At 36.3% G+C, this 20,375-nt stretch overlaps 1 protein-coding gene across 11 annotated transcripts in view; it reads left to right on the top strand.

Moving 5' to 3' along the window:
• Positions 1-20,375, top strand: part of DLGAP1 (DLG associated protein 1) — an 858,481-nt gene that overhangs the window by 778,462 nt on the left and 59,644 nt on the right. For 8 of the 11 annotated variants that reach the window (XM_073212860.1, XM_073212859.1, XM_017658265.3 and 5 more), the window contains 2 exons: positions 1,497-1,870; positions 13,162-13,253. In XM_073212860.1, coding sequence (XP_073068961.1) covers positions 1,497-1,870; positions 13,162-13,253 — 466 coding nt within the window. The remainder of the gene's footprint in view (positions 1-1,496; positions 1,871-13,161; positions 13,254-20,375) is intronic. The other 3 variants (XM_037018426.2, XM_073212861.1, XM_073212863.1) reach the window with 1 other exon arrangement.

Raw genomic sequence — 20,375 nt, forward strand, 5'->3', positions numbered from 1 at the left:
AAATGAACAAATAAACATATCAGGCAAAGGAAAGCAATACTAATACTTCAACTACGTCATGTCTTTTTTCAAGTTCCACTTGAATATAAGGAGCACTTGCATTTTTTAATCAACCTTTTTGAGAATGTTACTCTTAAGTGAAACATTTCCCTTACTGTGTGGAAGCCACTCATTTTCTCTTCAATTTTGATTGGACAAGATCTATTCACTTGTGTTCCCCCTCCTTGCGTCTCACTTTACCACATGCCTCCTGGCACTCAGACCTGGGTGGATTCTAAGTCATTCATGGTGTGGAATCATGAGAGTAGAATTTTTAGAAGTAACAATAATCCTAGGAGAGTGGAAAGCACTTAGGGCTTAGCCTGCAAAGCTGAGAAGGAATGGTGCCAGGAAGAGCTGGCCAGCTCGGGGGCATGCGTTTCTGGAAGGGTCTCAAAGGAAGAAGGCATGAGAAGGAAGAAATCTTTAGAAAGCTGGTTAAGGAATTGTTCTCTACTGGCAGGAAGTCCCCACTTGGGAACTTAATCATTCTTTTTGATCTGTACTTCCTACGTAGGGCTCCACAAATGGGAAATCTGAAAAACAGTGTGTAAAGCTTCTTCAGGACCCTCAGGGTAATAATCAGATGGTCAAAGAAAGGGGCTTCAGCTGGGGCTGCAGGGGGACCTTGACAGAACTGCCCAGGCCCAAAAAGGACTCCTCAAGGCCCTGAAGGACAGGATTTTAGGGAGGCCATGCACACACACATCTGTAAAGTAGGGTGTATGTGTGTTTTACAACAAGAGACTGCTGGGCAATGCATTCCCTCTCAGACAGTTCTGCTCAGAAACAGCACTGCTCCTCAGATCAAAAATTATATAGTGAGCGCCTATCCAGCACAAGCAAGCAAGCAAAAGTCAGGAGGGAGGGAAGGGAAGGAGGAGGAACAGAGAAGATGGTGTTGATGGGAGCCCCTTGCAGGAAACTATGATAAAGTGCTGTGCGCCCTGCACACCCCTGGCTTGGTACTATTATTAGGATTAGAACACATGCTAACAACCACTTTGCTGTCCCTCTTTTTTTTCAATGTTCATCATCAACCACCAGAATCTTCTCCAGTGAATTACTTTGTTTCACGTTAGCTCTCTAATGTAGTGCTGAGAAGGCAGGGTCTACCCTGGCCTTACCCACATGCTGATCTCTCTCAGGAGATCAGCCTGGGAAGATTTCTATAGACAGCTAGTCCTGTCTATTTTATGTCAATTCATATTAATTTCTATTTCAGCAACTTCCATCTCAGAGGTTGGTGTTTTCCAGTCTTTTTCCCCCTCAATCTTTGTGCCAGTGTCACCCGCTAGGGGACCCAAAGATCCCACAAGGCAGGAATCTACAGACTTGCTCTCATGTTAAATGTCTCTGTGTGTCTCATGTGCCCTAATTTCCAATGGATGTCAGTTAAGTACAGAAACTAAGACCCAGGCAGAAATCACAGTGTCTTTGTTTTCACTGTCTTCCAGTGTCATCTTGCATTACAACATATAAGAAGACACCACCTCCAGTCCCACCCAGAACTACCACGAAACCTTTCATTTCTATCACAGCCCAGAGTAGCACAGAGTCTGCCCAGGATGCCTACATGGACGGCCAGGGCCAGCGAGGAGATATTATCAGCCAGTCTGGACTGAGCAACTCCACCGAGAGCCTGGACAGTATGAAGGCTCTGACGGCCGCCATCGAAGCCGCAAATGCCCAGATCCACGGCCCAGCAAGTCAACACGTGGGCAACAGCCCAGCCACTGTCACCACCACGACCACCATAGCCACTGTCACCACGGAGGACAGGAAGAAGGAGCACTTTAAGAAAAATCGATGCCTGTCTGTCGGGATACAGGTAACAGCTTCCCTTTCTGTCGTTTGCAATAGGCACCCAAAACTAAGGCATGTAACACTTCCATTTTTTCCAAAAACTTTGAGGTCTTGCCATTTTGGATCACATCGCTATGCACAGGACCAGGTGGTCAGGTTCTTGACTCTGGACTTCCTACATTGTTAAACGTGATTTTAAAACAATGATGAATATATCTTGTCTGTCGACATCATTAACAGTTTTATTTTTGTTCTCTAAACTGTATGTGTGACTCAAAATGTAGGGTAATGAAACAAACACAAACACAATCAAACACAAAGTGCCCACAATCCTAAAGTGCAGTTTGATTCTCAAAAAAGAAGTGGCCCTCCAAGAATAACCTGGGTTATCAGGGTGTGTTACAGTATGTCAACACTACTGAGTAATCATACGAGAGCGAAAATGTGAATCGCTTCTCTGAGATGGAGGAGTGAAGGCCGGCAAGGCCGAAGTGGGTGACAGTGCAGGAAGCCACAGCTCATGTCACTGCGTCATGAGCAAAAGATGTGCGGCCGCTTCAGCATGATCGCTGGCTCTTAAGTCATGCATTTCAGAAAAAGGATAGATAATTCAACAGGCTTCTCAACTTTTTTCTGCTACTCAAAGATAAGATCAAATTGGTTCTTGTTTTTCACATCTGTTCTGCTTGGCTTATCCTGTTAGAAGTTTTCTTCTCTCAGTGGAGAAGACTCATTCTTTTCTTCCATTTTTGTTTTGCCATATCATTCAGGTGCCCTTTGAATAATAATGTCCTGACGTGGTGACCAGTAAATCTGTCCACACTGAACCAACTCTAAGGTACATCTTCAAGCCAGGCGTGGGGTGCATTTTCACATCAAGGATGTTTTTTCACAGTCCGTTCTGCAGAGTCCACTTTTAAAGGGCAATTAATTTCTCTCCAACAGCAATGAGTCAAATGCTTTTTTATAGTCTGCAAGTTACCATGGCACAAGATGTCAAGTTCCCTGAAAGCATTTATAGTGCTAGTGCTTGGGACCAGAAGACACAGCAGGAGGCGCGGGCTCAAAGCCAGCCTCCACCCCCACCCCATGTCCCCCTGGAAGTGACTTCTCCTCTTGCCACACAAAGGATTTGCAGAGTGGGGAAGAGCTGAGGTGGGTCCTCCGTGTTGTCCCAGGCAAATTACTTGATCTTCTTGAGCCTGACTCCTCATCTATCCCTCACAGGATTATTTTGAAGATTGAATTTACAAAACCCAGTTTCCTATGGGGTACAGAGTCTCAGTTCGGGATGAGGAGAAATTCTGGATACTGATGGTGGTGATAGGAGCGTGCAGTGTGAATGTACTTAGTGCCATTGGACTGTACATTTTAAAGGGGACAAAATGAAGAATTTTATGTACATTTTGCCACACACACAAAATCTACCTTCCTATCTGGCACATAGTTGGCACCCAGTAATGTTTCTTCTGTTTCCTTAAGATTCAATTTATGTTTTTCTTTACATTATTTTTCAATAGATAATATATTCCTGTGGCTCAAAATTCAAAAGTCATATAAAGATATGTGGTGACTAGCCTTCCTCCCATTTCTAGTCTCCTGCCAGCTCTCCTTTCTGGAGGAAATAAATATAACCAATAGTTGCATCTCCATACATATTGTGCATATTCAAGCAAATATGTACTTTATTTATTCCCTTTTTTAATTAAAGTATCATTGATATACAATCTTATGATGGTTTTACATGAACAACACTGTAGTTTCAACATTCACCCATATTATCAGGTCCTCCCCGCCTTTACCCACTATCTGCACAGTAAAGTCATTCCTTGTCTTCTCCATGCTGTATATTCCCTTCTTTTAGTCAGATGTTCACATTTTTCCCACACTATTCCACATCTTTCCTTTTTTCATTTAATAATGTTTTTTAAAGATAATTGTTTACTAGTCTTACTGCTCGTTTCATTTAAAAGCTTCTATATATCTATCTTAATCACCTCTCAAGTCTACTGGTTGGCCTGATAGGTTACTTCCCAAATAATTATTACTCAGAATACAGCATTCATATATGTGACATCAAAATTGTTTTTTTTCACCCAGTAAGATGAAGCTACTCTGAAACCCAACTATAATGTTGGGGAGAAAGCTTTTGTTTCAGAGAACATCCTGCTTCTTAAATATTTGTATGTTTTCATGAGCAAAAACTTTGCTTTTACTTGTCAATCACTGTTCACAGCCATAGAAATTCTGTGGGAGTTCTGAGCACTTCACCTAGTTGCCTCATTTACCTCCTATAACAAGCCTACGGCCTAGGTGCTGTTATTACCACCCTGCAGATGAGAACATGGAGAAGCTGAGCAAGGCCACACATTTTAGGCTGACATAGCCTGGATTGTACCCAGATGTCTAATGTGGCCATGCTGTGCTGTTTCCCTGATGAAGAATAATAAGTAAATAAAAATGCAAGATGCAAAGTGGACAGCAAACTTCATCACATTGTCATCAAATTTAAATCCTTATCCTCAAAATACATAGTACTAGGGTCCTGAACTCCTTCCCACCCTTTCTTTCTTTAGAGTCAGAGCTTCCAAGTCTTTTCCATCATTCTAAATTTAATCCATACCTAATCATTAATATTACAATCATTTACTCTGCTAACTTAGTTTGTGAACTTAGGTCAGTTACTAACAGCTCTCTTTCCTCATCTAGAAAATGACAGTCATAATAGTCACTATTTCATAGCGTACTTTACAGGTGGTAGTAAAAATTGACTGATATATATATATAGCTCTAGTCACAGTGCCTGGCATAATAAGGGCTTAAAAATATTTGATTTAGTTTTTATTATTAATATTGTCCTCCTTAAAAATCACGATTAACCAAATACGCTGAATTTTGGATAAGCCAAATTTTGTTACCTGCCAAGGGCTTTCTCAATTTATTCAAGACAGATATTTAATTATCCTGTAATTTCTTTAAAAATTTTAAAAGCAAATTCATAAATTTAAGTAGATTATGCTGTACACTGTATAAGAGACGTGAGATTTGTCCATCTGGATGAACAAGGGATAAAAGTCACAGCTAAATTGACATACAATGACTAAAGCTTAGAAATGACAACAAACATGGTGCAAATCAGCTGTGGGTTTGGAGAGGTGGGGTGAGGCTGGAACACAATACTGTGTTCCCTGTTGTCATCCTCAAGACCCTTGCTCCCTTCCTTCTTCCTGTCTCTGTGTGGTGAGGATGATGGTTCTTAGGGAAATATCTATCATGCATCTTTTGAAAAACGCTTCATTGGTTAGTTTTGATTCTACCCCTTGGTGTAAAGCTGCAACATTCTAGGCATTTTAATGTATATAAATGTAGCCAAAAGGAATCAGTGAGAAGCCCACTCAGGAAAACAGAATCCGTGCTTGTTTCTCAAATAGAGGCCATTTAATACACAAAATTGGTTCTGCAGGAATGGGAAGACTACGAGAGCTATGAAAGGATGCACGAAGCAGTTACCACTCCTAGCACTAGGGGACCAAAAGGGGAAAGATGGGGCTTCCAGAATGTAGGAGCTCAGAGGAGAGGCCCCAGTACTGCCAGCCTTAGACCACGGAATAGGTGTCGTCAGCTGGTGTTGGGATTTGAGCACAAGGCTGTGAGGCTGTCAGAGGAACTGGAGGCCAAGCCAGCTGTCCTTGCCTGCAGCAACACCAGCAGGTGGAAACAGGAAGGAAGTCCCTTCCGTTCCCCCACCTTCCTTTGTTAGAATATAACTGGAAGGTGGCCAGCAAGGAAGCCTGGGAGATGTAGTTTGCAGAGCCCTGGCCCCAGTACCACAGAGCAGATGGGCACAAAAGATGGGCTTGGAGCTGCTGGACAATAAGTTAAGTCACCAAAATGAGGTGCTTTGTCCAACAAATAAATAAAGACGCTGTTTCCCTCAATGAGTGTGGGTGTTTAAAAGCCTAAGATCAGCAGGGTGTATATGTAGTCTTGGTCATGTTCTTTTAGTGGGAACACCTCATGGCACTATATGTGACACTAGAATATTTAATGTAATATGGCTCTAAAACCCAACTATTTATCTGGTGCTCTTCTGGTGTTCTGAGGTAGGGTAGTGGGAAGAGAGTAACTGGTTGCTTTGGATTTAGAGTAGTTGTATGTCTTCTAAAAAGTCAAGGGTAATATTAACGGAAATTTTTTTCTTTAAAACTGCAAAATAAGCAATACATGCATATGGTATTGTTGCATCTAGTTTTGGTAAAAGATTTGTAAAGGATTCACACAATATGAAAGTATACAGAACAAAATATGAAATTCCCCTTTCTGTCTACCTCTAACTCCTACTTCCCTCCCCAAAACTAGCCACTAGCAAAAGTTAGTTATACCATCTTCTAGTCTACCAAAAGTGTAAACTACAGATGAATTTCACATAGTAATCCCTCCTCTACCTCCAGATATTAGATCGTGATTCTCTCTGTTACCATTTTACTCATGTTGCAAAACAACCAAAAAGAACTTTAAGCTTAATCTTTCACATTATGTAAAATGTGATTGCTTTCTCATTTTTTGAATTAAAAATAAAAGAAAATGAAGCTCTTTGAGATTGCAGTCCTAAGATTTACTTATTTCCTTTAACACCTGTCCAAGTTTACAAGATATATACTATGTCCTATGTAAAGAAGTAAGTCCAACTGCAAATGGCAAAACTTGTCTCTGCCACGTGGACCGAACTATTTTAGAACAATTAAAACCAAGTGAGTCATTACTATGATTTGAAAGAGGACTTTGAGAAATAAAAAGGTCACATTATCTCCGATTCATAATGCATTGACTTAAAACAATAAAGGAAAACGGAAGAACTCTCCTTGACCTCACTCTCGTCAGGCTGCTCTGAACTCTGTCCCCAGCCAGGTCTCATTTTTTGTACTTCTGTATGTATCTTTATCAAGAATCCTGCTAAGTCACTGTAGCCAGGATCTCCCACCCTCGATATTGGTCACCATCAATATAGGATGTCTGATCATGTTCTGCATCCCCCATGGTCCCCTAGGTGACATCGATCACCCTGGCATGCCTTCTGTAAGAATTCTGTGAAGTCAGTTTAACTCCCTTACCTCTGATTTTTCCTCAGTGATTTTTTATCTACTGACCACCCCCCACCCTGCGCTTTGGCTGCTGTAAACTCTCACTTTTCCTTGTTGTATTTGGAGCTGAACCCAGTCTCTCCCCCCTAGTTCCAGACCCCCTGTAGTAGTCCCTTTGTCTGTAACAGTGGTTCCCCTGAGTAAAGAGTGCTTTACCGTTCTTCCAACAAGTGCAATGAACAGTTTTTTTCTTTTTAACAATGAATACATTCAGACTTTGTAAACTTTAGTTTGATGTCTTTGATATCAGAATCAAGGTTATTCAAGAAAACTTTTTTAAGGGGAACTTACCTTAAGTCCAAACTACGGAGGTAATTTTAATGGATTCCAAAAAGAAAAGATAGTACAGTCATGCAGTGTAGCACAGAGAAGGTAAATAGGGACTCTGTGGCACCTTACTACACTGATAGACAGTGACTGCAATGGGGTATGGGTGGGAACTTGATAATATGGGTGAATGTAGTAACCACATGGTTTATTTTTATTTTTACTTTGATATCATTAATCTACAATTACATGAGCAACATTATGGTTACTAGACACCCCCCATCATCAAGTCCCCACCACATACCCGATTACATTCACTGTCCATCAGTGTAGTAAGATGCTATAGAATCACTACTTGTCTTCTCTGTCTTATACTGCCTTCCCCATGCCCCCCACCTACATTATGTGTGCTAATTGAATGCCCCTCCTTCCCCCCGTCCCTCCCTTCCCACCCATCCTCCCCAGTCCCTTTCCCTTTGGTAACTCTTAGTCCATTCTTGGGTTCTGCGATTCTGCTGCAGTTTTTTACCTTCAGTTTTTCTTTGTTCTTATACTGCACAGATGAGTGAAATCATTTGATGCTTGTATTTCTCCACCTTGCTTATTTCATTGAGCATAATACCCACTAGCTCCATCCATGTTGTTGCAAATGGTAGGATTTGTTTTCTTCTTATGGCTGAATAATATTCCATTGTGTATATGTACCACATCTTCTTTATCCATTCATCTACTGATGGACACTTAGGTTGCTTCCATTTCTTGCCTACTATAAATAATGTTGCGATAAACATAGGGGGGCATATGTCTTTTTTAAACTGGGCTCTGCATTCTTCGGGTAAATTCCTAACAGTGGAATTCCTGGGTCAAATGGTATTTCTATTTTGCGTTTTTTGAGGAACTTCCATACTGCTTTCCACAATGGTTGAACTAATTTACATTCCCACCAGCAGTGTAGTAGGGTTCCCCTTTCTCCACATCCTTACCAACATTTGTTGTTGTCTTTCTTGTGGATGGTGGCGATCCTTACTGGTGTGAGGTGATATCTCGTTGTGGTTTTAATTTGCATTTCTCTGATAACTAGCGATGTGGAGCATCTTTTCATGTGTCTGTTGGCCATCTGAATTTCTTTTTTGGAGAAGTGTCTGTTCAGCTCCTCTGTCCATTTTTTAATTGGATTATTTGCTTTTGGTATGTTGAGGTGCGTGAGCTCTTTATATATTTTAGATGTCAACCCTTTATCAGATCTGTCATTTATGAATATATTCTCCCATACTGTGGGATACCTTTTTGTTCTATTGATGGTGTCCTTTGCTGTACAGAAGCTTTTCAGCTTGATATAGTCCCACTTAATTCATTTTTGTTTTTTTCCCTTGCCCAGGGAGATATGTTCATAAAGAAGTTGCTCATGTTTATGTCCAAGAGATTTTTGCCTATGTTTTTTTCTAAGAGTTTTATGGTTTCATGACTTACATTCAGGTCTTTGATCTATTTTGAATTTACTTTTGTGTATGGGGTTAGGCAATGATCCAGTTTCATTCTCTTACATGTAGCTGTCCAGTTTTGCCAACACCAGCTGTTGAAGAAGCTGTCATTTCCCCATTGTATATCCATGGCTCCTTTATCATATATTAATTGACTGTATATGTTTGGGTTAATATCTGGACTCTTTTCTGTTCCACCATTCTATGGGTCTGTTCTTGTGCCAGTACCAAATTGTCTTGATTACTGTAGTAGAGCTTGAAGTTGGGAAGCAAGACCCCCCCCTGCTTTATTCTTCCTTCTCAGGATTGCCTTGGCTATTCGGGCTCTTTGGTGGTTCCATATGAATTTTAGAACTATTAGTTCCAGTTTGTTGAAGAATGCTGTAGGTATTTTGATATGGATTCCATTGAATCTGTAGATTGCTTTAAGCAGGATTCTTGCTTTAGGCGATTTTCACTATATTAATTCTTCCTAGCCAAGAGCATGGGATGAGTTTCCATTTGTTAGTGTCCTCTTTAATTTCTCTGAGGAGTGTCTTGTAGTTTTCAGGGTATAGGTCTTTCACTTCCTTGGTTAGGTTTATTCCTAGGTATTTTATTCTTTTTGATGCAATTGTGAATGGAATTGTTATCCTGATTTCTCTTTCTGCTAGTTCATCATTAGTGTATAGGAAAGCAACAGATTTCTGTGTATTAATTTTGTATACTGCAGCTTTGCTGAATTCAGATATTAGTTCTAGTAGTTTTGGAGTGGAGTCTTTAGGGTTTTGTATGCACACATTGTTTTTTTCGTATGAAACCTTCATAAGAGTGTATATCAATAATACCTTAATAAAAATAAAAAGATAGTATAGTCATGGTTTCCAACCATCAGGCATTAAAACTAGAAATTAACACTAAGCAGATAACAAAATCCAACCACTTGAACATACTAAAGGTGTTGTAAATAACATTTAGCTTCAAAAGGAAATTCGAGATTATTCTGTGATGAGAATCCCACCATCATCACTACATCTTGTAGTTATATCATCATGGCCATAGCTATGATCTCAGAAGAATTCATAGCCCTATGTTCTTTCATAATTAAGTCAGAAGTATTACAATACAAACAAAACATTCAATTCTAGAAAACAAGAAAAGAATAACAAATTAAAAGTAACCACTAATGATGAAAATAGAAAAAATACATTAGAAAACAAAACAGAGTGACAGCAATAACTAAAATCAAATTGATAAATCAAAACTGGTTCTTTGAGAAGACCAAATAAATAGACAAGTATGATTGAAAAAGATAATGTAAATCAACAATATCAGGAATGAGACAATCTTTTTTAAAAAATATAAAAGATTTTTGTAACAATTTTATGCTGGTAAACTTTAAAGTCGAGATAAAATAGACGTACATGTAAATTAGTACTACTAATGCAAGAGGAAGTCCAAAATCTGGGACAAGAAATCTGGTAACTATAACATATATTAGATAAAAGTAAGATACTAATAAATTGCAAAAAAGTAAAAAATATACCTCCCCAAAAATGGTTCCAATTCAGATGATTTTACAGAAAAGTTTTTACCAACATTCAAAAAGAAAATACTTCCTATTTAAAGTATGTTATAATACAAGAGAAAAGGTCAAGATTCTCAATAAATTTTATCAAATAAACGTAACTCTGATACCCAAACTTGGAAAAACACAAGAACAAAGAATTATGGAAAAACATGTTCATAAATATAGATGTAAAAATTCTAACTAAATTTGGCCACTGATCCAAATACATATTTTTTAAAATAATATACCATCATGAAGTTTGCATGTTACAGAAATTCAAGTTACTTTAGCCTTAGTAGGGAAAATATGCTATCCAGATAGATGCTAAGAAATATAATATTTACTAAAATACAGAAGCTTTCTAAATATCAGCATGATAAAAAGCATCCACAAGAAACCAAATTAAACTTAGATTTAAAGATGAAATGGTAGAGCTATACCAATTAGAGTCAGAAACCAGGTAAGTATTCCTTCTTTTTTCACAGATTTACTTATTCAGTACTATTTGCCCTTATTAGCCGACATGAAATAAGAAAGTGAAATGAGGTGTAAATATTCCAAAGACAGAGCGAAATTGTTTTTATTTGCAAATAATAAGCATGTCCACCTAAAAAAAATCTAATGGAAACCACTGAAAAAACATTAGAATTCAGTAGAGTGAAATACAATATAATATAGAGAAATCAATAACTTTTCTACATATTATCAATAAATAAAAAATGTAATGGAGCAAAAAGAGCCCATTTACATTAGTAACAAAAACTATAAAACAAGAGTGAGCTTACAGAAAATACATAATACCAATCTGGAAACAAAATAAAAACTTCCCTTATATAAAATATGAGAGATCTGAATAAAAGGAAAACTGTTCAGCATTCCTACACAAGGATATCCCAGACTGTAAAAATGTCAATTCCCTCAAAATTAATAGAAATATTTAAAGAAATTCCAATACAAATCCCAGTGTGACTTTTATTGACAACTTGATGTTAAAGTTTATTTGAAGAAGTTAGTACCCCAAAATTACCTGGACTTTAAAATCACAGTTTAAAAAAAAGTTAAGGAGGAGTCTTGCCATAGAAAATGTATTTATAATAAATTATATAAGGAAGAAAAGGTGGCAGAGCAAGAATGCAAAAACAGGTCTATATATATGGGAACGTATGGGTAAATATATGTATACATACAAAGTTTGGAATAACATAAAGTTGACATCTGAAATCAAAATGATGAATTTATTAATAATAAAAGGAGCCAGATCAATTGACAATCCATGTGGGGGAAAAAATGTTATATCTTTACTTTGTATTGTACACACACACATTTCAGGAAATGGACTTAAGAACTAAATACAAAAAAGAAAAATGGAATCATAAAAGTCCATAAGAGAACTTTTAAAAATATGCTCAGGGCAAAGGCTTTTCCAAACCATAAAAGTTACATTTGACTACATAGTACCTTAAGATTCCCTGCAAAGAAAGACAAAGTTTAAGAGACGAATGATAAACTGGGAGAAAATATTTATGTAAGATATAAAAAGATTCTACAAATTAGAAAATAAAAAAACAATTCAATAAGATAAAAACACAAAAAGCTAGCAAAGGCTATGAATAGGTAGTTTACAGATACAAGTACAGGAGCCCAGTAAGTATTTTTCACCTGTGATTATTAGCAAAAATGTTAAGGTTTGCCGTATTTAGCATTGGTGAGAATACAAGGAAATGGACACTTCTCTATGCCAATTAAGGAAAGATGATAAATGCTTTGAAGAGCAATTTGGCAATATTCCTTACAGTTGAACATGCTTATTAGTACCTTCCCTCTAACATTTCTACTTCTAAGAATTTTTCCCAAATAACATTTGCACAATTGTTCCAAAGATACATATGAAATATTAATTGTAATATTATATGTAATAGCAACAAAGAGAAAATTACCCTGAGCCCATGTTAGTCATTAAAAGGAATATGTAGCCAATAAAAGGTTTGAGTTAGAGCTATATTTACTAACTTAATAAAATGCCCACAAAGATAGCAGTGTTAATGAATAAAGCAAATTGCAATATATGTATGTACTATAATTGCATCTTTGTAAATTTAGTATTAATAATCATTTATATATTATATCTTTTTTATTATTGAAGGATGGACAGTAATTCTTGGGGAGGGCTTTAGCTTTCTACATTATATATTTCTTTATTTTAATTTTATATAAACTGAATTGCTTTTATATTTAGAAAAAATTTATTAAATACATTTAAAAAGAGAAAAACCTCATTGCTCGGAATAGTCATAAATTAATTTCAAAATCGGATTAACCTAATACATCACATAGTTAGATATGGAAATATTTTCTATATAGGCTTTAATATATACATATTATTTAGAAACTGTTTTCAAAGTCAGTTCCTTAGTTTAAGGGGAAAAAATGAAGATATTCTATAGCTTCTCTTAATAAGGTTAATACCTAAACCTCCCAGTATCAGTGCTTCTAACTACAATAAATGAATTTTCTTCTTCTTCTGTGTGTGTTTTATTATCTTCAAATTCAAAAATTCCAAGAACACATTACCTTATAGTGCTCCTTTCTAATATAATGCTCTCAGATAAGTACAGAATCACAAATCTATGAAGGAATTATAAACATTTATTAGGCACCTTGGGAGTGAACAAAATTGCATTTTACTAAGATAAGCAGAGTCCAAGAACATGCTAACAATGTAGTCAGTTCTCATCAAATACACAAATATTGAACACTAAGTTTGCAAGTCACTAAACATCTCAGTAATACTACAGATGTTTTTGATAAATTGTGACATTCATTTTTGAAGCAAGGTGACTAAAATGAGGAACCTCTACTTATTTGATTTTTCCTTCAGGTGGATGACGCAGAAGAGCCTGACAAAACGGGGGAAAGTAAAGCACCCAGTAAGTTCCAGTCCGTAGGAGTGCAAGTAGAAGAAGAGAAATGGTGAGTCCATATGCATTTGTCCTCTCGCCTTGATATTGGCAAGTATGGTGCAAGTATTTTTCTCCCTAATAAACATACAAAAGACAATGATATTTTCCATTAACTTTTGAAAGCCTTTAGAGGGGAAGCTTAAATCAGTATCAATGACTCCCTCCTCTACTTTAATACTGGAGACCACTTTATTTAAGCTTTAACTAGAGTAGTAGAGTGAGCGCACCACCGTCACATGCACACAATGATATGCTGTGATGCCAAACTATTCCTCTTCAAAATACCTTCCCTTTTTGGACTGTGTAGAATTTTTAAGAGAAGAAGGTGTTTTCCCATTTTTATTCCTAACACTTAATTGTGTATGTCATTTAGTATACACTAATGAATGATAGAGAATGAATGAATAAATGAGGAGGAGGAAAAAGAGATTTCTTGTCATTATCCTGAATACCCAGTTCCTTTAGATTGCTCTTTAAAATAAGCTTACTCTACAGACTTAAAACCTAGAATTGGGCAATTTAGTTTCAGGGGGTCACAGAAGCCAGGAGCTGGAAGGGACTTCTGAGATCAGTATATTCATTTTAGAAATGAAAACAGAGAGGTATGAGTTTCTCAATCAAACTATGAGGTCCATAATGGATGAAATTATGTCTTACTGGTAGTAATGTTCCCAGCTCCAGAACTATGCTTTGCACTTGCTAAGTATACAGTAAATGTTGCCAAATGAAATAAGATCACACTTACAATACGAGGAGCTCTGTATTATAAATCAGGGTATCATTTCAAGTTTTCCACCAACTTTTTGTGTGTCAATTAGGAGGAATCAATTGGATAGCATCCATCCACCCATTCAATACCTATGGAATGTTTCCTGCATGCGAGGCTACATGTAACATAAACTTACTATCTGAAAATAAGTCATGCATCAGATCATGGAAGGGGTTCTATTTTAAAGCTGCCTATATTGACACTGCATTTGCATCTAAGAGGTTTTCTATATATGTATGTATAATATTTTAATATATTTCATATAATTATACAATGCTGGAAGCTCAGAAAATTGGTGCAGCCCTTTTGGGTTACCACTATATCATATTATATCACTAATATGATAAAAGTCACTGGTAGTTATACATCTACCCATACCCATTGACCCAGTAAACACATATATAAGGCTATCCTGAATGAAATTACTCAGTGGAAGGAAACAGTTGTGGAATATTATCTATCATTGTAAAGGAAATATATTCATTTTAAATCTTGAACAATAGAATACTTTTGTAAATGTTAGCACATCACCAAGGTAGAATATTATACAGCTATTAAATGTAATTTGTAAAAAGAAGATACAGACACATGGGGAAATACCCATGATAAAATGTTAAGTGAAGAAGTTGAATACATAATGTCCATGTATAACATTCATGAAGATGGACAAGGACTGAAACGTAATCTGTAAAAATGGTAGGCTTAGGAGTGATTTTTTTTTTACCCTAAAATGTTTACATATACCTACTTCAAGTTTTAGTTATTATTATTTTCTAGCCAACTCTTGAGGCACATGTTTCTTTAAGTGTTTTGGAAAACTTTTTGAAAATGGAACTTAGGAGACATGAACAATATGGTAGGAAAACATTCCTCTCTCCCCTCCAGCCCATCTTGCTTGTTTGGTGGTTAGAAGGACAGACTCTTGAGAATCAAACCAGTTTTAACCAAAGACCAGCTGGGAGCCCTTGGTCAAATTACTAAATATCTTTGTGCCTTGGTTTCCTAATGTGTAAAAGGGGGATAATAGGTGGTTTCTGGTCCAGCAGGTAAGGAACTGAGAAGACACACATCTGTCCTACCAAGTAAAAGGCTGAACAAACTGAAAAAGCAAAAAAATCTTAAATCAGTCAGATTAGGGAGGTCACAGGGCAAACCACTGCCCCCAAATTGGAGAGACAGACATAAATACAGAAAATCACAACTTACCAGAGTAGAAACCCACAAGCAGAAACCTCCATGGGAACCAGTGCCGGGGTAGGAAAAGCTCAGGTGCAATTGATGAATCACTGGAGGCTCAGTGGGCACGAGTCTGAGAGTCAGACATTTAAGGGGGACCCAGTTATAGGTTGAGAGCCTCCACAGTTCTGAGTTTTACATCTAGGAGTGCTACCAGGTCCTCACAGTGAATATTGGAGAAAAATCCCCTGTGCTTCTAGCAGGAGGAGAGGAAAAGCATTTTGAAATATTCCAGAGCTTTCTGTTCTTAACAAGATCTGCCCTCAAGAGAAACTAGTTTACCCAAGCCTCTCCTGCTGGGACTTTGTCATAGCCTAACCTACCTGGGGGAAAGGAAATACCCGACTTAAGCTCCCTCTAGCCATCCTGTCCACATAAAAGGGTAGAAACTGGGAAGCACCGTTGAAGTTCACAGTCCAAGGACATGGGCTCACCAAGACTGAGACCTACTCAGTCAGAATGCTACCCTTCCCCCAGACCTCACCACCACATTACTAAAGAACAATTCCTTTTACCCAGGATGATATGTCTGGTTTTCTACAAGGTACTAAAAGGTGAAAAACAGTTTGAAGTGACTGAACAACCATCCAAACTAGTGTGAGTATGGCATGAATACTGGACTTACCAGACCAGGAACTTTTTTAAATTGCTAAGGGCAATATGATGAATATGCTAAGGGATTTAATGGAAAAAGTTGATAACATGTAAGAACATATGGATAATGTAAGTGAAGAGATGGAAATTCCCAGAAAGAATTTTTTTTAAAAAATGCCAGGGATCAAAAACACTGGGACAGGAAGAATGCCTTTCAAGGGCTCATTACTAGACTAGTTACAGCTGAGGAAAGAATCTCTGAGCTTGAGGATATAAAAATAGAAACTTTCAAAACTAAAAAGCAAAGAGACAAAAATCTGAAACCCCCTTCCAAAAACCCAGAATATGCAAAAACTGGGGACAGTTATAGAAGTTGTAACATACACATAATGGGAATACCAGAAGGAAACCAAGAAGAACAGAGCAATATTTGAGACAATAATGACTGAGAATATTAATGTCAGACACCAAACCAGAGGTGCAGGCCTCAGAAAAGACCCAGTAGAATAAATGTCACACTCAAAGAAAATCAAAAGGAAAAAAATACTGAAAGAAGCCATAGTGGAAAAAACACCTTTCCTACAAAGGGTCAAGATAAGTATGACATGTGTCTTTTCCTCAGAAACCATACAAGTAAGAAGAGAGGGGAGGGAAATATTTAATATCTGAGAGAAAATAAACCCACTGACCTAGAATTCTATACTCTATGAAATTATCCTTCAAAATAAAAGAGAAATATAGACTTTCTCAGACAAACAAAAATTGGAGAAATTTGTGCCAGCAGACCTGTAGACCTGCCCTATGAGAAATATTAAAAGAAGTTCTTCCAAGAAAAGGAAAATAATGTAGGTACGTGCACTGCTCCTGGAATGGTATAGTATGAACTTAGACTAGCTGTAAATGTGTTTTGCAAACTCTAGGGCAATCGCTAAAAAGAATGAAAAAAGAAGTATAACTAAGTATAACTGGTATGCTAAGAAAAGCAGGAAAATGTGTGGAAGACAAAGATAGGACTAGGACAAAACAAAAGAACTAGGGCAAGAATAGAAATCAGTGACAAATATAATAGTTATTAATCCAACAATATCAGTCATCATTTTAAACATCAGTGGTATAAATACACTAATTAGATAACAGAGATTATCAGAGTGGATAAAAAACAATATCTTGTTTATAACAGATCTACTTCAAATATAAAATTGCATGCAGATTATAAGTAAAGGGATGGAAAAAGTTATACCATACTAACACTGCTTTTAAAAAAAGGGTGGGAGTAGCTATATTAATTTCAAGTAGATCAGACTTCACAGCAAGGAAAGTTATCAAGGATAAAGAGAGGCATTACATTGTGATAAAGGGATCAATTCTCCAAGTAGATAAAATAACCCTAAGTATTTATACAAGAGCATCAAAATACATGAGGCAAACCTGGTAGAACTGCAAAAAGAAATATATAAATCCACTATTATAGTGGGAGACTTCAACACCACTCTATCAGAAATGGATAGGTTCAGAAGACATAAAATCACTAAAGCAATAGTTGAACTCAACAGCACCATCAATCAACTGAATATAATTGACATCTCTAGATTACTTCACCAAGCAACAACAGAATACACATTCTTCTCAAGCTCACAACATTCACCAAGAGAGACCACATTCTGGGTCATAAAACACATCTCAACAAATTTTAAAGAATAACAGTTATAAAATATCTGCTCTCAGACCACAGTGAAATTAAACCAGAAATCAGTAATAGACAGATAGCTGAAAATTCCCCCAAATACTTAGAGATTAAACAATACACTTCCAGTACACATAGGCCAAAGATGAAACCTCAATAGACATTTAAAAATATTTTGAACTAAATGAAATGAAAATATAGCTTATTGAAACTTATAGGGTGCAATGAAAACAGTACTTAGAGGGAAATTCATAACATTAAATGCATATATTAGAAAGGAAGATCTAAAATCAATCACCTGTGTGTTTACCTTACCAAACTAGAAAAAGAAGAGCAAATTAAATCCAAAGTAAGCAGAAGAAATGAAAATAAAAATTAGAGCAGATATTAATGAAATTGAAAACAGGAACTCAATAGAGAAAATCAACAAAACCAAAACTGGTTCTTTAAAAAGATCAAACTGATAAGCTTCTAGTCAGGCTAACTAAAAAAAGAAAAAGAGAGAAGATACAGATTACTAATATCAGATGAAAGAGATGACATCATTACAAATCCCATGGACACTGAAAGGATACTAAAGGTATATTATGAATAACTCTACATCTATACACTTGATAAACTAAATAAAATGGACCAATTCCTTAAAATACATTCTACCAAATCTTACACAAAAAGAAATAGATAATCTGAATAGGCCTATATGTATTAAGGAAATTGAATCAATAATTACTAATTCTCCAACACAGAAATTACCAGGCCCAGGTAGACTTACAAGGTGAATTCTATCAAATATTTAAGGAATAAATTATAGCAACCCTTTATAATCTCTTTCAAAGACAGAAGCAGAAGGAATAATTCCTAAATCATTCTTTGAGGTTGGCATTACCCTAATATCAAAACCACCTAACACATTACAAGAAAAGAAAATTACAGACCAATATTTCTTATGAAGATAGGTATAAAAACCCTCAACAAAATACTAGCAAATTGAATCCAATAATGTATAAAATGAATTATGTGCCATAACCAAATAGGATGTAGCCTAGTGTGTAAGCTTGGTCCAACATTGGAAAATCAATTAGTGTAGTAAGTCATATCAACACACTGAAGAAAAAATCATATGATCACATCAATATGTACAGAAAAATATGCACATCAGATGCAGAAAAATATCAGGCAAAATTTAGTACCCATTCATAATAAAAAAAAATCTTAGCAAACCTGAAATAGAGGGGAATTTCTTCAATTTGATAAAGAAATCTATGAAAAACCTACATCTAATATCATACTTAAGGGTGAGAAGCTCAAAGTTTTCTTGCTAAGATCAGGAACAAGGCAATGAGATGCTCCCTCTCAGCAGTGTTTTTCATTATTGTACTAGAAGTTCTAAATGCAAAGACAGGGAAAGGAGTAATAGATATACAGATTGGAAAGGAGGGGAAATTCTGTGCACCTTAAACTTATACAGTTATGTATGTCAATCATTTCTCAATAAAACTGGGAAAAAAGATTTAAAAAATGAAAGAATCAACAACAAAAAACCCTCCTGTAACTAATAAGTGATTATAGTAAGGTTGTAGAATACAAGATAAATTTAAAACAGTCATCCACATTCCTATATATTAGCAATGAGCAAATGGAATTTGAAATTAAAAACATTACCATTTACATTAGTACACCCAAAAGATGAAATACTAAAGTGTGAATCTAGCAAAATATGTACAATACCTATATAAGGAAAACTACATAATTCTGATGAAAAGATGTGAAAGAAGAACTAAATAAATGGAGAGATATTCCATGTTCATGGATAAGAACTCAATGTTATCAAAAAGTCAGGTCTTCTCAACTCAATCTATAGAGTCAATGCAATCCCCAATCAAAATCTCAGCAAGTCATTTTGTGGATATTGACAAACTAATGCTAAAGTTTATAGAGAGAAACAAAAGACTCAAAATAGCTACCACAATATTGAAGGAAAAGAAAAAAAGATTGACACTCCCAACTTCAATACTTTCTGTAATGCTATGGTAATCAAGACAGTGTGGTACTACTGAAAAAATGGACAAGTAGAGCAATAGAACAGAATAGAGAGCCCAGAAATAGGCCACATAAAAATAGTCAACTGACCTTTGACAAAAGACCAAGGCAATACAATGAAGCAAAGTCTTTTCAACAAATGGTGCTGGAACAACTAGACTTACACATGAAAAAAAAAATGAATCTATATAGATTCATTTACACCCTTCCCAAAAATTAATTCAAAAATGGATCACAGACCTAAATATAAAATGCAAAACTATAAAACTCTTAGAAAATAACAAAAGAAAAAGTCTAAATAACCTTAGGTGGGGTGATGTCTTCTCAGATGTAGTGCCAAAGCCACTCTGAGAAAAATAATTGATAAGCCCTGGACTCCATAAAAATTTAAAACTTCTACTGTATGAAAAACAAAGTCATGAAAGGAGAAGACAAGCCACACACACAGGGAAAAAATATTTGCAAAAACACATCTAATAAAAGACTGTTATCCAAAGTATACAAAGCACTCTTAAAACTAGTAGTAAAACATTTGAACAGCCTGATTAAAAATGGGCAAAAGCCCTTAACAGACACCTCCCCAAAGATAAACAAATGGCAAGTAATCATATGAAAAGATGCTCAACATCACATGTCATTAGGGAATTGCAAATTAAGACACGATATCATTACTCACCTATTAAAACAGCCAAAATCCAAAACACTGACAATACCAAATGCTGGTGGAGATACAGAGCAACATTAACTCTCATTCATTGCTGGGTGAATGCAAAATGATACAGCCACTTTGAAAGACAGTTTGGAATTTC

The sequence above is a fragment of the Manis javanica genome, chromosome 9 (genome assembly GCF_040802235.1).
Source record: "Manis javanica isolate MJ-LG chromosome 9, MJ_LKY, whole genome shotgun sequence".
In the NCBI taxonomy this organism is placed as follows: domain Eukaryota; kingdom Metazoa; phylum Chordata; class Mammalia; order Pholidota; family Manidae; genus Manis; species Manis javanica.